The 23048-nt window shown below is 42.2% G+C and overlaps 1 protein-coding gene across 1 annotated transcript in view; it reads right to left on the bottom strand.

Moving 5' to 3' along the window:
* Nucleotides 1-15179, bottom strand: part of IL18R1 (interleukin 18 receptor 1) — a 28064-nt gene extending 12885 nt beyond the window's left edge. Inside the window, exons 1-7 of the mRNA XM_027554772.1 lie at nucleotides 14853-15179; nucleotides 13669-13754; nucleotides 11586-11829; nucleotides 9529-9694; nucleotides 7998-8145; nucleotides 3031-3093; nucleotides 1691-1811 (exon numbers count right to left, since the gene is read on the bottom strand). Of these exons, the coding sequence (XP_027410573.1) occupies nucleotides 1691-1811; nucleotides 3031-3093; nucleotides 7998-8145; nucleotides 9529-9694; nucleotides 11586-11829; nucleotides 13669-13726 (800 nt within the window). The 5' untranslated portion in view covers nucleotides 13727-13754; nucleotides 14853-15179. The remainder of the gene's footprint in view (nucleotides 1-1690; nucleotides 1812-3030; nucleotides 3094-7997; nucleotides 8146-9528; nucleotides 9695-11585; nucleotides 11830-13668; nucleotides 13755-14852) is intronic.
* Between the last annotated feature and the right edge of the window lie 7869 nt (nucleotides 15180-23048).

Below are 23048 nucleotides of genomic sequence, written 5' to 3'. Positions count from 1 at the left end.
GCCAGTGAAGATATCCCCTCACACTCACAAAACTGTCTTCAAATGGCTCTCTCCATCGTCGCGATTTTTTTTTCCTTCGTTTTTTTTTTAATTTAAATTTATTTACTTTAATTGGAGGCTAATTACTTTACAATATTGTATTGGTTTTGCCATATATCAACAAGAATCTGCCACGAGTGTACACGTGTTCCCCATCCTGAACCCCCCTCCCACCTCACTCCCCATCCCATCCCTCTGGGTCATCCCAGTGCACCAGCCCCAAGCATCCTGTATCCTGCATTGAACCTGGACTGGTGATTCGTTTCTTATATGATATTATACATGTTTCAATGCCATCCTCCCAAATCATCCCACCCTCTCCCTCTCCCACAGAGTCCAAAAGACTGTTCTATACATCTGTGCCTCTTTTGCTGTCTCGCATACAGGGTTATCATTACCATCTTTCTAAATTCCATATATGTGCATTAGTATACTGTACTGGTGTTTTTCTTTCTGGCTTACTTCACCCTGTATAATAGGCTCCAGTTTCATCCACCTCATTAGAACTGATTCAAATGTATTCTTTTTAATGGCTGAGTAATACTCCATTGTGTATATGTACCACAGCTTTCTTATCCATTCGTCTGCTGATGGACATCTAGGTTGCTTCCATGTCCTGGCTATTATAAACAGTGCTGCATCTTCACGATTTTTAGTTCTCCTCGTTTCCATAATTTCCAACAAGAGAACAAAGAAAAGTGTGTAGGGGGAAGTACAGGGGGCAGATCTGGAGAGGAAGTGGTATTAATAGATGGCCTGCCTGTGGCTGGGGGTGTTCCAGGATTCTCAGAGAGAGGTGCTGATGATGCACTGCGTCACCTACGGACACCCAGCTGGCCCCACGGTGACACATAGGCAACACAGCCAGGCATGCAATAAGGGTCCAGAGTGCACTCAAGGGGCCCAGAGTGACTTGTACATGCCCCAGTCTCCTGATGTGGCCTTTTCTCTGGCACATTCGTAAAATCAAAGCATTTAACACAATGTTCAAAGCTCATACGACAGTGGCCTAGTTAATCACTCTTCCATAAGATGGTGGAGGTAAAGTCTTCACCCCCATCAGATCCTGACTCACCAAAAGCTAATTCCGTAAGGCAGTGCTAATAAGCCTCACTGACCTTCTTTTTCTTTTTTGACTACACCACATGGCATGCAGGATCTTAGCTCCCTGATCAGGGAATAAACTCACACCCCCTGCATTGGAAGCATGCAGACTTGACCCCTGGACTGCCAGGGAAGTCCCGACCTTCTCTTTCTAACTTAGACCTCAGCAATAAATTTCTGCATCATTCATCAGCTTAGATATGAGAATTATAATTATAAAATATATAAGTTATAATTATAAGTTAAATTCATCCCAAGCATCCTATCAGTCTTTCAGGAGTCTGGTGTTTTGATCTCATATATATATATGATCCAGGGGCTTCCCTGGTGGCTCAGTGGTAAAGATCCCACCTGCCAATGCAGGAGATGTGGGTTTGATTCTTGGTCTGGGAAGGTCTCCTAAATTAGGAAATGGCACCCCACTCCAGTATTCTTGCCTGGCAAATCCCATGGACAGAGGAGTCTGGCGGGCTACAGCCCATGGGGTTGCAAAACACTCAGACACGACTTAGTAGCTGAACAACAACAATATATCACATAGCCATACCTAATTCTCGTCACTTCCCCTTCATGTACATTAGGATCCTTTCCATTTTTTCTCCAGGTGTTCCAGTAAATTATATCCTTTTCATTCAGCAGAGCAGAGCAGTTGAGCTGTATATCTTTTCCTAGGTAAAAGTTGACAACCAACGTTCTGATTTTAGAAACTCAAGTTTCCCAAAGGCTAAAATTAATAAAGCCAATGTATATTAATGTAACATACAATGCTAATATAGTGCTGCATCTAAGAAAAATATGCCTGTTTTCATTAATAAAAGAAAAACTTACAAAGCAGAGAAATTAGGTTGTGATTACAAGTCATCACCAAACTATGAATTGGCCTCTATTCAAATATTTATGTTGAAATCAATTATTAAAACTTAGGAAGGCCAGTGGACTTTCTTTTCAACCAACAGTCTAATAAGTAGTGTCAGGCCAAAACACCCACTGTAACGTCTAGAAAAACAAAATGGATAAAAGACAAAAAATTAAATTAGCTAAAAATTAAAGATGTCAAAGTTCAGGGAAAACCAAGAGAAACAGTGGGACAGAAAGTACAGTGAGGAATAAAGTTCTTCCAGGGTGAACTGGGGCTTCCCTGGTGGCTTAGGGATAAAGAATCCACCTGCCAATGCAGGAGATACAAGTTCAATCCCTGGGCCAGAAGATCCCCTGGTGAGGGAATGGCTACCCACACTAGGCTTCTTGCCTGGAGAAGTACATGGACAGAGGCGCCTGGCGGGCTACAGTCCACAGGGTCACTAAACCCAACACAATTCAGCAACTGAATAGCAAAAACACCAGTTCAAACACTGATTCAAATCAAATCAATCCCTTAATATTTGAATCCCTTAATCAAATATTCAAACCATACAGTAAGTTTGAATAATTTCTCCAGAGAATTCTCACTGAGTTTCCATATTTAAAAATGACCACAGTTACTATTTGGAGAAGGAAATGGCAACCCACTCTAGTATTCTGGCCTGGAAAATCCCATGGACAGAGGAGCCTAGAGGCCTACAGTTCAGGGGGTCGCAAAGAGTCGGACATGACTTAGTGACTAAACAAGTTACTGTTAGAGAAAAGCCACATAGAAAGTGATTAAAACCACAGGTCTGCAAACCATCGGCACTTCCATAATCTTTTGAACACATTGCTAATTTTAACTATCACTAAAAGGGGCAACATTCAAACAATGACAAGGTTTTCCTGCTTCTGCAATATTCTTCAGTAAACATGGCATGTGTTACGAATACAACGTTGATCAATAAAAAACCAGAATCAGCCTTGAAAGACTCAATTATGCCCCCTGTTCAGAAACCCAAAATATATGTATGTCAAATATACCTAGTTCCACTTTAACTTCTTCGATCTTTGGTCCAAGAAGAGCTGGAATTATATTACTGTGGTCTGAAAGTGAATAAAGAAAACAAAAATGCATTAGTGTTGCAGGGAGCTTTGCTAAGACAGATGTATTACAACATCTGTTGTAATATACTTATTATTCCAGGGAACAAAGATTCTAACAATCATCACTTTACATTTATTACTTAATTGTATTTTCATTAGATAAGGGAGGCAGGGAATACTGGTTGCCCTTTCACTTTCCATCAACTCAAAGCTCACCTAGCTGGAGAGAGCTTACTGAACTTGGTCTCCCCTCAATTCCACCTATGACTTCTGCCCAGCACAGCTAAAAGCCAGAAGGTGCAGGAAGTCAATGAAACCTCCAGACTTAGAAGATGCAGACTCACTGGGAATTGTCTTTATGTTCTCCCTTCTCTCTGCCCTCAATGCCTCAAAATAGATTTACTGGGTGCAAGGCACTGTGAAGTGGCATGTGCCAAGGATGCAGGAGCCTCTAGAAGCCGGAGAAGGCAAGGTATTGATTCTCCTGCAGAGCCTCTAGAATGAACACAATCCTACCGAAACCCGGAATTTAGCCCAGGGAAACCATTTTAGACTTTTGACCTCTAAAACTGTACAATAAATTTATATTGTTTGAAGACAGGAAGTTTGTGGTAATTTGTACATTCACAATGCATGTGTGGAATACAGCTATAGAAGTGGACAGTTGGAGAGAAGAGGGAAGACGCTGCTAAAGTAAATGAGCTCTAGAAACTGTGAGCCCATGACTTTGTTGGATGAGTCAACCTAGGAGTTTACAGCTTCCTGGGAAAGAACAAGAAGGGTGGATAAGCCACCTGTCTTCAGACACTTGAAGGAGCTGTCATTTGCAGAAGGGACCAGATTTAATTTGAGGAGTTACTGAAGGCAACCACAGACACGAGTGGAAACTACAGGAAGGCATCAGTTCAGTTCAGCCACTCAGTTGCATCTGACTCTTCGTGACCCCATGGACTGCAGCATGCCCAGCCTCCCTGTCCATCACCAACTCCTGGAATTTACTCAAACTCATGTCCATTGAGTTGGTGATGCCATCTAGCCCTCTCATCCTCTGTCGTCCACTTCTCCTCCTGCCTTCAATCTTTCCCAGCATCAGGGTCTTTTCACATGAGTCAGCTCTTCGCATCAGGTGGCCAAAGTACTGGAGTTTCAGCTTCAGCATCAGTCCTTCCAATGAACACTCAGGACTGATCTCCTTTAGGATGGACTGGTTGGATCTCCTAGCTGTCCAAGGGACTGTCAAGAGTCTTCTCCAACACTACAGTTCAAAAGCATCAATTCTTCCGTGCTCAGCTTTCTTTAGAGTCCAACTCTTACATGCATACGTGACTACTGGAAAAACCATAGCTTTGACTAGATGGACCTTCCTGACAAAGTAATGTCTGCTTTTTAATATGCTCCCTAGGTTTGTCATAACTTTCCTTCCAAGGAGTAAGTGTCTTTTAATTTCATGGCTGCACTCATAATCTGCAGTGATTTTTGGAGCCCAAGAAAATAGTCTCTCACTGTTTCCATTGTTTCCCTATCTATTTGCCATGAAGTGATGGGACCAGATGCCATGATCTTAGTTGTCTGAATGTTGAGTTTTAAGCCAACTTTTTTACTCTCCTCTTTTACTTTCATCAAGAGGCTCTTTAGTTCTTCTTTACTTTCTGCCATAAGGGTGGTGTCATCTGCATATCTGAGATTACTGATATTTCTCCCAGCAATCTTGATTCCAGCTTGTGTTTCATCCAGCCCAGCACTTCTCATGATATATAAGTTAAATAAGCAGGGTGACAATATACAGCCTTGACACACTCCTTTCCCGATTTGGAACCAGTGTGTTGTTCCATGTCCAGTTCTAACTGTTGTTTCTTAACCTGCATACAGATTTCTCAGGAGGCAGGTCAGGAGGTCTGGTATTCCAATCTCTTTAAGAATTTTCCACAGTTCATTGTGAAGGCATAACTGGACTCAATGGAAAAAAAAAAAGACTCATTGACAATTAAGCATTAAAATCTGGACCCAGCTGCTGAGTGATTTGGTCATTTCCAAGGCAGTTCCCAAGAAGAGACTGAATGATCTATTATTGGCTGAGCCATATGAAGGATATCTTCACTGCGTGGGATTTAATTAAATAATTACTTCTAATGTCTCCAGCTCTGGTGCTCTGGTGGCTTAGATGGTAAAGAACCTGCCTGCAATGCAGGAGACCTGGGTTAGATCCCTGGGTTGGGAAGATCCCTTGGAGAAGGAAATGGCTATCCACTCCAATATTCTTGCCTGGAGAGTCCCCATGGACAGAGGAGCCTGGAAGGTTACAGTCCATGTGATCGTGAAGAGTTAGACATGACTGAAGAGACTTTCCAAGCAAGCAAGCAAGGTCTCCAATACCCTACAACCCAGGCTTCAGTGTTTCCATTACATAGGGTCTGGGTTCATGGTAAACCAGAATAAAAGGCATCATCCCCAAATGAAAAGCTTCTTCCACAGCCACACCTGTGCTCCTTACATGCTCTCGCCTGAGTGGACTCTCCCTAGCATGTCCTCCTATCTGTCCTTCATGCTCTGCCTCTAGGAACAAGCTCAAACAGCCTCCAGCATGTCTTCTACCTCTGGACTCTTTCTGAACCCTTAGAAACTCACAGATGACTCTAATTTCATATTCCATGGGGCTTCTATGTGGCTTATCATCTTGATACAGAGCAGTATCCAGGGGGGCTCCTGGGCACAAAAGCCTTTCTGTGTCCCCCATTTATTGAATACAGGAAATTGGCTTCATTCAGCCTCCAGGACCTGAGTTTCCAGGATGCAGCGACAAGGGAGGAACAGTCAAGAAAGAATAGTGCAGCCTTGGGGCAGTGTCCTGGTTCCCCCTCAAGGGGTACACAGAACAGTATCTTTGAGCTGTTTTGCAAACACTGAAACCCCCGCCAGGTGGGAGAACTTAGCAGTGATAAATAGAATACTTTCTGCCCTATCAGTTAACAAAGGATGTCACAGTCATCAGTTGTTGTTCCGTTGCTCAGCCAGGTCCAACTCTTTGCAACCCCACGGATTGCAGCGCATCAGGCTTCCCTGTCCTTCACCATCTCCTAACTCTTTGCAACCCCATGGATTGCAGTGCATCAGGCTTCCCTGTCCTTCACTATCTCCTAACTCTTTGCAACCCCATGGATTGCAGTGCATCAGGCTTCCCTGTCCTTCACTATCTCCTGGAGTTTGCTCAAACTCATGACCATTGAGTCTGTCATGCTATCCAACCATCCCATCCTCATCAGAGATTGCAGCCCTCCAATGTGAGTTAGGGTTTCCCACATGGTGTTAGTGGTAAAGAATCCACCTGCTAATGCAGGAGTTGCAAAAGACACAGATTCAATCCCTGGGTCAAGAAGATTTCCTGAAGGAGGAAATGGCAACCCACTCCAGGTTCAATCCCTGGGTTGAGAAGAACCCCTGAATTAGGAAACAGCAACCCACTCCCATATTCTTGCCTGGGAGATCCCATGGACTGAAGAGCCTGGTAGGCTACAGTCCATGGGGTTGCACAGAGTCAGACACAACTAAGCAAATGAGCACAGCACTAATGTGAGCTTCTGAGCCCTGAGGGAACTCGGGAAGTAGCATACCTGCCATCTCACAGTCATCAGGCTACAGCCACTCCCCAGGGTGAGCCCTTAGGAAACGCCAGATGTGAAAACACAGGATACTGGCCCCAGATGGCTGAAGTGAAGTGAAGTGAAAGTTGCTCAGTTGTGTCCCACTCTTTGCAACCCCATGGACTATGCAGTCCATTGAATTCTCCAGGCCAGAATACTGGAGGGGGTAGCCTTTCCCTTCTCCAAGGGATCTTCCCAACCCAGGGATCAAACCCACGTCTCCTGAATTGCAGATTCTTTACCAGCTGAGCCATCACGGAAGCAAAGGTGCATAGCAAAGGAATGACTTCAAGGAGCCACGGTTCTTATATCTTCCCATACACAGAAAAGCACTAAATTCCTTAACTTGTGATACCTAGTTTTCTTTAATTAACGATGCTCTTGAGGTTCAGATTACCTACCCTTTGTTGCAAAACTTCTAACCCGGCTCCCCGTTCACCTCTAACCTTGGAGCAGTGCTCTCAGGGTTACTTGAGATGCTGCCTTCTGGGCTTCACAACTCTCAACTTTGAGGTTGTGAATATTTTTTAGGTTGACAATGAATGGTGTGCTGCCCACAAGAATGTAGGCCCCAGACTGGTTACAACCAGGTTGATCATGCTGATGCTCACTTACCTCCCCACCAACCAATCAGAAGAATGTCCTCAAGCTGACCATGCCCTCTTTGAATCATGACTCTGACTCCTCACTACCCCTTCCAGGTGGAGACACACAATCCTGAGGGCATTAGCCCACTGTGGCCCCCTTTGCCTGGCAAAGTAATAAAGCTATTTCTTTCTACTTCACCTAAAATTCTGTCTCCAAGATTTAATTTAGTGTCAGGGTCCAGAGTTCAGATTTGGCTTTAACCTCTCATGACTATATATAATCAAATTCCTGAAAACAGTGCATTATTCACTTAATTTCATATTTCCCTGCTTTTCTTACCTCCTAATACTCAGTTTATTGAATATAGATGCTCAATAAGCAATATTGAGTAAAAGCAGATGCTTAAGAAAAGATTCCACAATGTACTGAAATAGCAAATGGAAGAACATCAGAGGTTCACTTATAACAACTTTCATTACCCACCCTCACTCCATCCCTGCAAAATTATCCAGAGTGGAAGATGATGCCAAAATGATTTTGACCCTTATATGTGAATTAGTGATGTGGTCACAAGTCCAACTAAGTTGCCTCTGCCTTCCTGTATGACTTTAGAAGAAAGAAAATAGTCCATTTTACTAAGACATATTTGTTTCTTCCTGATTCTAAAATTTATCTTACCTCCAACTATTGTAATATTGAAGGTTTTGGTGACGTTGAATAGCTTTCCATTATGATGTAGGAAAAACACACAGGTATAATATCCCTGATCTTTAAACTCTGCATTCTTTAAAAATGGGTTTTGATTGTTCTCCATCTTTTCACAGTTCTGTTTTAGAAAAAGCAAGTTAAAATACCTTGAGTAAAAATGGTATCCTATGACAAGAATTTAAAATGTTAAGTTAAAGATCTTTAGAGAAAGAGGGAAAGAAAATGAAAACTAGCAATTTCTGAACAAATGTCTCAGTGATTTGGTACTGCCTCTACTGGAACAATGAAATATACTCCCATTAGTGAATTGGACCCTGAAACAAAAAAGATAAACTAGTGGAATTAGAATGAGGTCTGTAGTTTAGTTAATAATATTGTTCAGTTCAGTTCAGTTCAGTTGCTCAGTCATGTCCGACTCTTTGCAACCCCATGAACCAGCACACCAGGCCTCCCTGTCCATCACCAACTCCCGGAGTCTACCTAAACCCACATCCATTGAGTTGGTGATGCCATCCAACCATCTCATCCTCTGTTGTCCCCTTTTCCTCCCACCCTCAATCTTTCTCAGCATCAGGGTCTTTTCAAATGAGTTAGCTCTTCGCATCAGGTGGCCAAACTATTAGAGTTTCAGCTTCAACATCAGTCCTTCCAATGAACACCCAGGCCTGATCTCCTTTAGGATGGACTGGTTGTATATCCTTGAAGTCCAAGGGACTCTCAAGAGTCTTCTCCAACACCACAGGTCAAAAGCATATTGGATCAGTGCTAATTTTCTGCTCATGACTGTTGTATTATATGGTTATGTATGTATATTGTTAACAAGGATAAGATGAATAAAGGGTATATGTGAACAATAAAAAAAGAAAAAGAAAGAAATATAATCCTATTTCTGGTATTATAGCATTATTAATATTCTCTGGGAAATAGAGTATGGGGATATTGTAAATGCTTTCATCATTTGCTTTTCATCTCTCTCTTATATACACAAAGAGAGGGAGGAAATGGAGGAAGAGGAGAGAGAGAGAGGGAAAAAAAAAAAAAACCACTACCACAAAAATATCCCTGTTTGGGTCAAAACTTTCCACACAACTATTTCTTAATGCTTTTAGCCTAATTCCATGTATTCAGGACTACCCATCCTAGGGGTGGTAGTGGAGTGGGGAGCAGAATTACTCAGAGAATCATGTTCCTCGCACACCACCCAGCCCGCTGAAGTCCCTCATCAGAAGACAGTGGACTGATTAGAAAGGCATAAAGAGGGCTTCATTGGTGATCCAGGGTTAAGAATCTGACTGCCAATATGGATTCAACGTGTGTACTGAACACCTAACCTGGAGCATCCTACGTGGATGTAGGAGCTCAGACAAGTCAGCTGAGCTGTGCAGACCCACAGCTTGTATGTTACACATTATGAGACCAGAATGCTGCACAGCCATCAGACCCTCCTTTTGGAATTTTGTCTTTTCTACTGTCTTCAGTTAAAATATTTTAAAGGCACTACCTTATATAATACCGTTCTATTGGCCAGTTGTTGATAGTAATTGTGTTCACAGGGTATCTGCAAAGATTTCTTAACTTCCACAGCTTTACTCATTACCAGTTTCTCAGTAAAACAGCTGTGTGGGCTTCTTGGGATGACATTTAATTTCCAGTCATGAGTATCATTTCTAGAAAATAAAGGTTAGAGATATTTTATCATTAGGACAAAGACTTTTCAAATACCACTTTTCAGTAACCAATCCAATGAAAAAATGTTTCCTTATTTTTGTAAAATGAGACTCATTCATGGATGCCCAAGTCCTGTTCTTCTACCCCAACTGTGAGTTATATAGTCTACTTTAGTGTGGAAAGACCCAGCTGTAAACCCACTTCTGGAATCAACCCTGTTAAAAGGTCACATAACATTCATAGGTTAATAAGAGATTCTGAATTTCTTCCCGACTCCTGGGAGTTCCTATATGTAACAAACCCCAGTGACCTCACTCTGCAAAACCACAGGAGTGCAATTAAGGTTTCACTGTGATGTCTCACTCTGCTCTCAAGGGCTCTGATGATAAATCAGGACTCACTCCAGAGGTGCTCGTGAAAGAATCTACTGTGCAGCAGTGCTCCATCACCATGCACCTGGCGCTGAGCTATTTTCTACAGGTCAGTCTCAAATCTCTATAAAAATCCACACATGGAACTTCCCTCATGGCCAAGTAGTTACAAATTCACATTGCAATGCAGGGGACATGGGTTCAACCCCTAGTCTGGGAAGATTCCACATGCTATGGGGTACCTAAGCCCCACATGCCACAACTACTGAAGCTCTCATGCCCTAGAGCCCATTCTCTGCAACAAGAGAAGCCAATGCAATGAGAAGCCTGCTCACTGCAACTAGAGGAAGTGCAGACCCAGTGCAACCAAAAACAAAAATTAATTAATTTAAAAGAAAACCACACATATATCACGTATATACGTGTATATATATTATGTATATACATAAGTACATACACATATATCATGTATACAAAAGTACATACACAACATCACAGAGGTACCAGATTAACACTACATCATCCATGTTCTCACTAACGGTTCATCACATAGACTATTTCTTGTCCCAGTTACTCCTTCCCCATCTCACCAAATAAAGTATAAAGAGAACTAAGTTCAGTAATAATCACTGACACGTTCAGTGAGTGGCCGTCATTTCATAGAATTCAGGATTCTTGACTACAGGTATCCTGGAAGACTCTATCTAGGCTTAGTCCTGAGAAGGCTGTGCCAAGTCCATTGGATGCTCCACTCTCACTGCCCTGGGAGGTAGGTTTGTGATTGTCTGACACACACATCTTTCACCAGCACTGCCACGTGGCTCTCAATCAACTCCTGAAAACTGGACTAGGGTGTGTGTGTTTGTCACTCAGTCACACCTGACTCTTTGCAACCCCAGGGACTGTAGCCCACCAAGCTCTTCTGTCCATGGTGCTTCCCAGGCAAGAATACTAGAGTGGGTTGTTATACCCTTCTCCAGGGGATCTTCCCAACCCAGGGATCAAATCTGTGTCTCTTGTGTCTCCTGCACTGGCAAACGGATCCTTTACCACCGAGCCACCAAAGAATTATGGCCACCAGGACTAGAGAGTATCTACACCAATTCCAGCCCATCTCCCCAGTCTGAGGTCATCACCCCGGAATCTGTTCTGCTTCACTTCATGCTTAGAAACATCATGAAGCCTGCACCACTTGATTCTTTTGACTGGTGACTTTGGGCAACAGGAGCAGCTGCATTAAAAAATGAATTTCATTGAAGCCTCACTTATCTTTGGCAAGGGTCACCTAAAAGTAAGTCACACTGAGGCAATCCCCTTTCATTAACATTACTGAGAAAATAAACACAGGGCAGTATTTAATTCAGTTTTTCAACAATGACATATTACTTCACATTGTAGGAAGAAGAGGAAGAAGAAAACATATGGATAATCAGACTTCTCCAATTATTATTTATTTGATTTGCCAAACCAAGTCCGAGAGTTCTGTGAAATATACTTCCACAATGAAAAGTGTACTCACCCCATTTGGAAGGAGTAAGATCCACTGTCACTCAACTCCACTGGCCAGAACTCCAAAACATAATCACGCAAAAGAATTCTGGGTGAACTGCGCAAGCTCAGGTCAACAGGTCCATGCGATTCATTTTTGTACCATTTTATGGTGGTTGTTTTTTTCCCATGCTCGGGTGAAGATGAGCAATATTTCAGATAGAAAGGTTCCCCTTCGACTGCGGTAATGTGAAGACGTGAGGTACAAGTTTCTTCTAAAGATTAGCAAGGTAAAAGGGAAAAAAAAAAAAGCCAGAATGACAAACGTAAGTTTTCTTCAGATGAAGAAGCTGGATTGGTAAGAATGTCCTGAGAAAACTCGATGTCTCATTTCTGTGGGTTCTTATTTTAGGGTCAACCTTTCCAACACTAAGAAACGGGAGGTCAATCTCTCTAACAGTAAGGCACTTGCAGAAGGTAAATGAAGACAAAATTTCCAACAGCGTCTCCCAAACAGGAAGATACTGGAACTTAACCTACAGAAGCTGGAAGACAACTAAATGCATGTAGTCTCTTAAAAGAAAATGTTACACACGACAGTCACCAAGGTCACAGTGTTGCCACACTTACCCTGAAACATCCCACTTGAGGCATCACCATAGGGAAAAAAAAAGAAACCTAGAAACCTCAGAGTTTTCCCTTTAAATCATCAGAAGTCTCACGGGTCTTGTTCTCAACCAGTCTATCTAACCATTCCCCGGGCAAGGGAGAGGATGGTTAAAAGTATGCTTGTGTGTGTGTAAATCCATTACTTCTCTAGGTTATCATGTGGGTAATCAATAATTGACTCATATAATTCATACTGATGATTAATTCATATTGACTTACTCAAATCTGGGTCACTTCTCCTTTCTGAGATCTCTCTCTCCTTCCCTCTTTCTCAACTAATCCAGACATTATGGCTTTAGGGATTTATTGGATCCTTTGGGTCATCCTGAGTCACCTCTCCCCTCCTTCTTCACTTCCAATAGTTCAAAGTAGGCAGGAATGGACTTTTTCCCTATCCTATCTTCTGGAAGCTCCCTTTGACTGCATTTTGAACATGAGAACCTGTACATTGAACCAAGCAGTTCTCTGGGGGGATACAAAGTGCGTGCTTTCTCTATAGCCAGGGTTTATTTTTCAAAGCAACTGTCTGGTTTTAATTCAGTGTTGTTAACCACAGGGTAGAGAGGAAGTGGCTCCAATGGCAGAAGCATGCTTTGAAAACATGGCTGTCAAAACGACCTCGAAGCACAGCACCTAATGAACATGAATCTTGCTTCTGGTGGTTGTCACAAAACCTTTAACTTACAGCTCAGGACTTCAACTTAGAAGGTGTGATACATGTGTGAATGAGGGTGTTAGTTTTCACTGGCACCTAAAAGGATGGTAGGTCAGTAAGAGCTTGATATACGTTCCAGTTTGAGAGATATAACCTACATATGCGTGCTTGCTAAGTAGCTTCAGCCGTGTCTGCCTCTTGTGACCCTATGAAACGTAGCCCGTCAAACTCCAGTGTCCCTGGGACTTCCCAGGCAAGACTTCTGGAGTGGGCAGCCATTCCCTCCTCCAGGGAATCTTCCCCACCCAGGGATCAAACCCAGGTCTTTCGCTTGGCAGGCAGATTCTTTACTGTTGAGCCACCAGGGAAACCCCAGGGAGCCATGATATAACCTCCCTTTGGGATGGAAATCACATGTGAAAAACTTTGTAAAAATCAGTGACAAGGATGGTTGTGATCTCTTTGGTTTCAAATAACATGAAGTCAATTTCAGACAAATGTATTTCAGAATAAAAGTTTTCACTTCCTGCTCTCTACATAAACTCACAGGGTTGAATCTTTCCTTTATCAGTAACCTCACATGAGTTTTTACTTGATTCCATTCCTATGAATCTCTCATTTTCTATGCCAGGGATACCAAAGGGTTGGTAATTTTCTAAAGTAAAATTTTAAAACACAATTTTTAATAGTTCAACATCTTTAGGAACCACCTCCACATAAATAAGTAAAACGTTGATATTCCCTCTAGAACACCAATGAAGCAAGCTTGTGATTGATTATAATTACTCACCTGAGGTGCTTATAAACATAAGTACCCAAACTGTCAGGGGTATTTCTCTACAATGCATGTTTAGGATTCTGCTTCAAATGGCTTCTCTGGAAAACAGAATAAAACAGATTCAGCCAAGACTTTCAAACAAAAGCATACCTGTTTCATGAAGGAGGTTTTCAAAGTCTTCTGGCATACAGGCTAAAAAATTAGCTCAACAAATGTTTATATCCCTTCATACAGTCACAGTGTTCCTTAGAACTTTCAGCCATGCAGAATTAATAAAATTTCAAGGCAATTCAGGGGGAATACCTAAAAATGCAAATTTCTAAGACGGCCTGCTGTATTTTAGGTCTGGTCCACTAAATCTGACCTCAAAGGTCAAGGGTGAGGACAACAGAATTTCCAGAAAATCCACTACCCTGTAAATGAACAGTCTGCCTGTGTGGAAGTGTGAGTGTGTGTGCACTGAAGCTTCTTTTTTTCCCTCCCACTACACCAAAATATTCATCACCATCTTCATATGAGTTGAATTATTAAATATTGACCTTTTTCTTTTCAGAACTAAATTTTTCACAAATTGCTGCTGCTGCTAAGTTACTTCAATCGTGTCCGACTCTGTGTGACCCCATAGACGGCAGCCCACCAGGCTCTCCCATCCCGGGAATTCTCCAGGCAAGAACACTGGAGTGGGTTGCCATTTCCTTCTCCAATGCATGAAAGTGAAAAGTGAAAGTGAAGTTGATCAGTCGTGTCCGACTCTTAGTGACCCCATGGACTGCAGCCTACCAGGCTCCTCCATCCATGGGGTTTTCCAGGCAAGAGTACTGGAGTAGGGTGCCATTGCCTTCTCTGTTTCACAAATTAGGAGCTACATTTATCTTGCTCATCACTGTATGACTAAAGTCAATGCCTTCCACATAGTAAGCACTCATTAATACTTGTTAAAAAGGAAGAGGTGTGTCTTTACTCACATAACCATAGAAAAACTCCCAAATTTCAAAGTTTTATACAATCCAGATGCCTAAGCTAAATGGACTCAATGAATTCAAATCTGTGTTGAATTTTGATACTAATCCAACCCATCTTTTGTTTGACTAATTATAATACAAATTGAGAGAGAATACAAAAATGGGTGCATTGGGGTTCATAGATCAAGACTGAATATCTCATAAACAAACCCATGTTCCTTATATAACACATACCTGTAAAGGAAGTGAAACACGGTGGAAAGAGTTTGGAGTTTGGGACATACAAAACTGGGCTGGCATTCCTGCTTGAGTCTTCACAGGCTGTGCAACCTTGAGCAAGTCACTTAGAAGTCACAAGGCTTATTTGCTCATTACCAAAATAGTGTTGATAAGAAGGCCTATCTCCAAAAAGTACTGAGCGATTAAATGAGCAAATCTTTATGCAGGATTCCTACAGGTGTGGTAGTCTCTCTACCCCAAATAATTCTTTCACTAATCACCACTCAGTTCAGTTCAGTTCAGTCACTCAGTCGCTCAGCCCTGTTTTTGCGACCCCGTGAACCACAGCACGCCAGGCCTCCCTGTCCATCACCAACTCCCGGAGTCCACCCAAACCCATGTCCATGGAGTCGGTGATGCCATCCAACCATCTCATCCTCTGTCACCCGCTTCTCCTTCCACCTTCAATCTTTCCCAGCATCAGGGTCTTTTCAAATGAGTCAGTTCTTCACATCAGGTGGCCAAAGTATTGGAGTTTCAGCTTCAGCATCAGTCCTTCCAATGAATATTCAGGACTGACTTCCTTTAGGATGGACTGGTTGGATCTCCTTGCAGTCCAAGGGACTCTCAAGAGTCTTCTCCAACACCACAGTTCAAAAGCATCAATTCTTCGGCGCTCAGCTTTCTTTATAGTCCAACTCTCACATCCATACATGACTACTGGAAAAACCATAGCCTTGACTAGACGGATCTTTGCTGGCAAAGTAATGTCTCTGCTTTTTAATGTGCTGTCTTGGTTGGTCATAACTTTTCTTCTAAGGATTAAGCATCTTTTAATTTCACGGCTACAGTCACCATCTGCAGTGATTTTGGAGCCCCCAAAAATAAAGTCTGTCACTGTTTCCCCAACTATTTGCCATGAAATGATGGGACCAGATGCCATGATCTTCGTCTTCTGAATGTTGAGTTTTAAGCCAACTTTTTCACTCTCCTCTTTCACTTTCATCAAGAGGCTCTTAGAATATTGTTAATGCCCAAATCCTCAATGAAGTTTAATGGCTAACCTGACAAACCATTCACATTAAGCCTTAGGAATAACATCACCAAGCCTTTGATGTAATTTCTGAGAGAGAATACTCAATAATGTAAATACAAAGGAATATAGTATGAGTGGAAAGTACCAACTGATCATAACCAAATTAGAATACATCTATGGTTTGAAATCAATCCCTCGACCACACACAGACACAATTTTATTATTAACACTATCCTCTTATCTCAGGTAGAATGAAAAGCTTCATTTCCTCTGGTTGAGGTCAACACAGCCTTGTAAAGGACACTGCTGGGGTTTTTTTGTTTTATTTTTAAAATTTTCAAGGTCTGCTAAGAGATGAAGTTATTATGAGATTATTCAGCATTCTGATGATTTAACTCTGAGTTTCAATATGCAACATGTGAAGATCCCAGTATACAGATTAGCTGGTATTTGCACTGCTCTCTGTATGTGTATATATAAAATTTTTAATGTACTCATTATGGATTTAAGACATTAAGATATTAAATTATGAAAGTCATTTCCAAAAGAAAAGCTATTCTGATAAATGTCATAGACATCCTGCTACTTATCAATAAGATATATTTAGGAGGATATAAGTATTGCATTTCTTACATGGAAGAAGTTTGGTGAGTATTTTTAGTGTTATGTTTGATGTTGATACCATGTTTTTTTTTTTTTTGCCTTTTCATAATTCTTAAATTTTTCTTTTTATTTCTTTCTTTGAAAAAATTTTTTCTGATTTCTAAAGTAATATATTCCAATTATGGAACATTTATAAAATAAAGACTGAAAAGAAGAAGATAATTTCAATGTGCATCATACTTCAGCATTGGTTCATACTTCTTTCTGTATATTTTCAAATAAAGATTTAAAATCATCTCATATCCTGTAGTTACTACTTAAGGAAATATCCTTTTCCTGTGTCAAAAAATACTCTTTGTTATGAATTTAACTACCACATGATATTCCTTCTTATGGATATTTTATAATTTACAAGATATATTTCACTATAAAATGACTTTATTATTTTACTATAAAGTGATCTATGGCAGCATAGATCAGTTTTGGGGGTACAGCCTCTGGTACCAGACTGGCTGGATTTGAATCCTCATTCTACCCTTTTAAAACAAATAATTTTTATTGGAGTATAGTTCCTTCCCCTGGAGTAAGAAATGGCAACCCACTCCGGTATTCTAGCCTGGAAAATTCCGTGGACTGAAGAGCCTGGAAGGCTACAGTCCATAGGGTCACAGAGAGTGGGACCTGACTGAAGCGACGGCACACACACATAGCTGCTTTACAATGTGTCAGTTTCCACTGTACAGCAAAGGAAAGCAGCTATATGTATACATATATCCCCTGTTTGGTTTTTTAATTTCCTTCCCATTTAGGTCATGACAGAGCAGAGTAGAGTTCCCTGTGGTCTAGAGCAGGTTCTCATTAGTTATCTATTTTTATACAGACAGTTGTACAGAGCGAAGTCAGTCAGAAAGAGAAAAACAAATGTCATATATGAATCCTTATATGTGGATCCTGAAAAAAACTGGTACAGATGATCTTATTTACAAAGCAGAAAGAGAAAGATGTGGAGAACAAACACATGGATACAAATGGGAAAAAGGAGCACGTGGGATGAATCAGGAGATTGGGATTGATCCATATACACTATTGATAGTATGCATAAAATAGATAACTCATTCTACTCTTTAGCAGCTGAATAACATTGGGCTGGTCACTTACCATCTCTGTTCCTCAATCACTTTACCCATAAAAGGGAATAACAATACTACCTCCCAGAAATGTGAAGGTTACATGAGCTACTGCTGCGAAGTGTCTGGTGAGTGATAAATATCACTGAGCTATTATTACCAGTTGGCCAAAAAGTTCATTCAGGTTTTCCTGTAACAGTGTATGAAAACCTAGAAGGAACTTTTTGGCCAACCAAATATTTTTCAGTATTTCTTATTTTTTTCTTGGTGCTACTATATGGCCGGAGAAGGCAATGGCAACCCACTCCAGTACTCTTGCCTGGAAAATCCCATGGATGGAGGAGCCTGGTAGGCTGCAGTCCATGGAGTTGCTAGGAGTTGGACACAATTGAGCGACTTCACTTTCACTTTTCACTTTCATGCATTGGAGAAGGAAATGGCAACCCACTCCAGTGTTCTTGCCTGGAGAATCCCAGGGACGGGGGAGCCTGGTGGGCTGCCATCTATGGGGTCACACGGAGTCGGATGTGCCTGAAGTGACTTAGCATAGCATACTACATGGCAGTATATCTATGAGTCAAAGAATATATTCTAAACATGATAAATGCATACCACCAAACTGTACCCAAAATGTAATAATTCATGCCCCTCACCAGCACAAGACCTGGGCCTCCCTGGTGGTTCAGTGATAAAGAATCTGCCTGCAATGCAGGAGACCTAGATTTGATCCCGTGGTCAGGAAGATCCCCTGGAGAAGGGAACGGCAACCCACTCCAGTATTCTTGCCCGGAAAAACAGATGAGCCTGGTGGGCTACAGTCCACGGGGTTACAAATGAGTCGGGCATGACTGAGCGGCTAACACACCAGCACAAAACAATATTCCTCTACTACACCCACATTAGCATTGAGTTCTCCCCTTCTTTAAATCTGATTGGGTATTTAAATTGGTAAAAGAGTGGCTTTTACCACTCATGACTTATTACCTCTCTGTGGCTTTTACTTCATGGCTTATTAACTTGCATTTCTATGGATATAAATGAGGCAAAATACCAATCATGTATTTTCAGCTATTTTATATCCATGTCTTCATGCTTTTTTTAATCCAGTTCTTAAATTTTTAAGAAATTTGTTACAAAATTTCAATTTGTTGCATAGTTTTCCTTTTCAATCCCTGTTTTGATGTCTTAACGTATGGACAATTTTATATTTATGCATTCAAGTCTATCATTCTTTTGCTTTGTAATTTTTGATTTTTTTTTTTTTTTGGTTGAACTATGTGGCACATGGGATCTTATCAATAGTTCCCCAGCCAGGGATCAAACCAGTGCTCCCTCCCAGCCCATCCAAGGCCTTTGCATTGGACAATGGGGTTCCAGATCCCAGGACAACAGCACCAAAAGGGTGTGGTGTTTCAATAATACACTGAGCTCAGGAACCTGCATCTGAAGGCACAGCCCAGGCATCTATTTGATAACTGCTGTACAGCTGCTGGGGTTCTAAAACCCTGGGAGGCACCTCAGGTAAAGGCAAAGGTTTTGAAATCAGGAAAATGTAGGAGTGAATCTGGGAATCTGTTACTTAGTAGCTGGATGCCCTTGGGTAAACTACCAGACCTCTCTGCACTCGGGCCCCCTCCTTTTAAGAAGCATGCTTTACCACTGTTTACAATAGCCAGGATGTGGAAACAACCTAAACCCGTCCAGTGATGGATGAATGGATAAAGAAGATGTGGTGCTACACGGAACACTGAAAGGAAGTGAAGTCACTCGGTCGTGTCCGACTACTTGCGACCCCATGGACTGTCGCCTACCAGGCTCCTCCGTCCATGGGATTTTCCAAGCAAGAGTACTGGAGTGGGTTACATGGAATAGTACTCAGCCACTAAAAGGAATGAAATAGGGTTATTTGTAGAGACGTGGATGGACCTAGAGTCTGTCATACAGAATGAAGTAAGTCAGGAAGAGAAAAGCAAGTATCATATATTAACGTATATACGTGGAATCTTGAAAAACAGTTCTGAGGAACCTGTTTCCAAGGCAGGACTACAAACATAGACATAGAGAACTGGCACGTGGACACAGAGGGAGGGAAAGGGAGGATGGGACGAATTGAGATTAGGGTTGACATATATATATATATATATATATATATATATATATATATATATACGGTACATGTATATATATGTTATATATGTGTGTTATCATGTATTAAATAGATACCTAGTGGGAACCTGCTGTACAGCACAGGGAGCTCAGCTCAGAGCTCTGTGATGACCTAGAGGGGGAAGGGGCAGAGAGGCTCAAGAGGGAGGGGATATATGTATACATACAGCTGATTCACTTTATTGTACAGCAGAACCAACACAACATCCTAAAGCAATTACACCCACCCCGCCAAAAAAAAAAAAAAGAATAGGAAGCATACTTCATTTGGCCTGTAGGAGGCTAAATCGAAAACGAAGCATCTAAAAGTTTTCTACACAGCGTCAGACACAAGTAACTGCTTGATAAACGAAAACTCTCACTTCCTTTCCCTGTTCTCACCTTTCTAGAAAAAAAAAATTGGGACGGTTTTAGACTCTAAAATTATACTATCAGGGAAAGTTGATGATGGTGAATCACCAATTATTCATGTAAGTATGCACATATACTTAATATTTAAAATTATACGCATAACATATATAATGGAGTTCCCTGACGGCTCAGCGGTAAAGAATCCACCTGCAATCCAGGAGACACATAAAGGCGACTCTGTTCGATCTGTTCTTGCCTGGAGAATTCCATGGACAGAGGAGCCTGGCGGGGCTACAGTCCATAGGGTCGCAAACAGTCAGACACGACTGAGCGACGAACACTTTCATACATCGTCATATTTAACTGATCTTTCAGAAATGCTGCCCCAGAGGCTGGCCGCCCCAGAGGACAGTGGAAGAAGGTGAAGGTGAAAAAGACAGGTCTTTCTTACCTTCAGAAGGGGTCCCGAGGCTAGGGCGGGGGCTTCCTCCACACGGTTCGGTTGGCGGAGGCAGGCGAGAAACAATACCTGCTGCCTTTCTCCCACCTCGAAACAAGAAAGGAACCGCAAGTGCAAACAGAGAAGGTTGAAAAAGAAAAGAAAAGAAAAAGAAAAAAAAAAAAAAGGAACGGAAAGTATGAAAACAAAGAGTCTGGCAGAACTCAGCTGCGAGTGGGGTGCTCGCTGCTCCTGTGCCGGGGAACGAGTCCTGGGTCTGGGACACTCCCCGTCCGGGTTTGCTCCGGTCAGGATTCTTCGAGTCTGGCTTCTCCTCCGTGGGGGCGCTCCGGGTCCGGGGTTCTCCCAGTTTGGGGATGCTCCTCGGATGGGGGCGCTTAGAGTCCCGGTGTCCCAAGTTCGGCGCGTTCTGGGTCCTGGGTGTCCCGGTCCGCGGCGCACTGGGAGCGGAGTGCGCGCTCCTCGCCGCGCTCGGGGTACAGGCTCCTGTCGCTGGGCGCCCCGCCCTTGGGTTCCGGGGAGCGGCTCGCTGGAGCCGGGAGCCGAGGGGGCTGAGGAGGCTGCGGCGAGGGGCGGCGCGCCTAGGTCCCCGAAGCTGGCTAGCGGCCCCCCGGGGCCAGGAGGGGGCGCGCCGGGGCAGCTGCTGCGCACCCTGGGCGCAGCGGGCAGCTTGCACCAGAGTCCCGGAGTCAGTCTTTGGACTGAGAGCATTTGCGCTTTAAGAGAAGGGGCTGGGCCGGCAGGCGGCCCCATGGAGGCAGAAGAGCAGTCCTAACCCGGGGGGCCCGGCTTCCCCGAGGCTAACCAAAGGTGCGGAGGACTTGGTGTTTCAAGACCTGGGGTCCTGGCTGGGTCCTAAGGCTTTCTGCTAAGCCTGATGGATGGGCGTTCCCTCTTGGGAAGTAAAAGAGAAGCACAGGGGTGTTAAATTGAAATTTTAAAAGGGTTAGAAGAAAAGGAGGCTAAAGGAGGTGTGTTTGTAAGTTTTTATGGTGTGGTGAGAGAAATGGAACATTTCCTGCCGTATCAGTAAATAAGGATGTCACAGATATCCACGATTTCAGCCCTCCAATGTGAGCCCTAAGGTCACTCTGGAAGGAAAGAATACCTGCCATCTAGCTGTCAGCAGAATGTAGCCGCTCCCTAAGGTGAAGCTTGAGGCACTTCAGGACGTGCAAATACAGGATATGACCCCCAGACAGATGAGATGCACCTCAAAGGAATGATTTCAGTGAGCCCAGACTCTTGAATCTTCCCACACATAGAAATGAGCTAAATTCCTTAACCTGAAGCATCTGGTTTCTTTAATTAACAGTAATCCTTTGATGTTTCCAACTACCTGCCTTTGGTTGCAAAACTCCTAAATAGTCTAGCTCCTCCCATCACTTCCTCACAGCAGTTTCTCAGAACTATCTGAAATGCTATCTCCGGGATGCAGTCCTTATTTTGCCCCCAATACAACTTTAACTCTCAACTCCCACATTGTGCATTTTTTTAAAAATCAGCAGATGGAACTCAGGATGTATTTTTAGACTGGCCTGTGATTGTATCTTTCAAACAAAAATGAGAAATGAAACCCATAGCAGAGGTTAAAGGGCTTAAAGAGAGTGATTTTCATTCTTTTTATCCAATCAAAGTCATTCATCTAATAAAAGAGAAAAACCATAGGATTTCTCAATAAATGCAATTAAAAAGCAACTGGCAATATTCAATACTGTTTCTTGATTAATAACACTAGGGAAATTGGGAACAGAAGGGACCATTCTTATGAATAGGTGCTGATGAAGAACACCTATAAGAAAGCTACATGTAACTACATAATTAATGGTGAAACGCTTGGCATTTTCCTGAGATGGGGAACAAGATAAAGACGTCAGCTCTCATCTAGGACAAATATTTTGTAATTAGTAAAGAAATAAAAGTAAAAGGCATAAAGATTGGAAAGGAAGAAATAAAACTACTGGTTTTGGCAGAGGGCATAATTTTATGTTGATCACCCTTTGAAATCTACAAGAAAAGCCTGTTGGAAAAAATTAATGAATTTATCAAGATCACAAAACACAAGGTGAATATATAGAAATTGACTGTGTAGTGGGAATTCCTAATAATGTACTTTCACAGCTTTGAGAAATTTCACAGAAATAGCACCTGGAAAAATAGCATATATTAAGAAACTATGGTAATGATTATCTTTTATGTTTTCCTTAAGAATAATCTCCTTGTTACAACCCCAAGGCCAGACCCAGAAGGGAGTATGACTGGGATCATAAAAGCATGGATCTTGGAAAGCTAGTCAGTGTCAGGCACTAACACTGCCTACATACTTGCTAATTGTTCCCAAGACTAGCCCAGAAGGGAAAGGCTTGGGGTAAACACAAGGAGATCTGGACTTTGTCAGTGTAGTCCATGACATTTAGGAGTACGTTATTAATACAGCATGTGTTCATAAAAAAAAAAAAAAAAAATAC

The sequence above is a fragment of the Bos indicus x Bos taurus genome, chromosome 11, assembly GCF_003369695.1.
Source record: "Bos indicus x Bos taurus breed Angus x Brahman F1 hybrid chromosome 11, Bos_hybrid_MaternalHap_v2.0, whole genome shotgun sequence".
Classification (NCBI taxonomy): Eukaryota; Metazoa; Chordata; class Mammalia; order Artiodactyla; family Bovidae; genus Bos; species Bos indicus x Bos taurus.
This window is presented reverse-complemented; position numbering and strand designations above follow the sequence as displayed.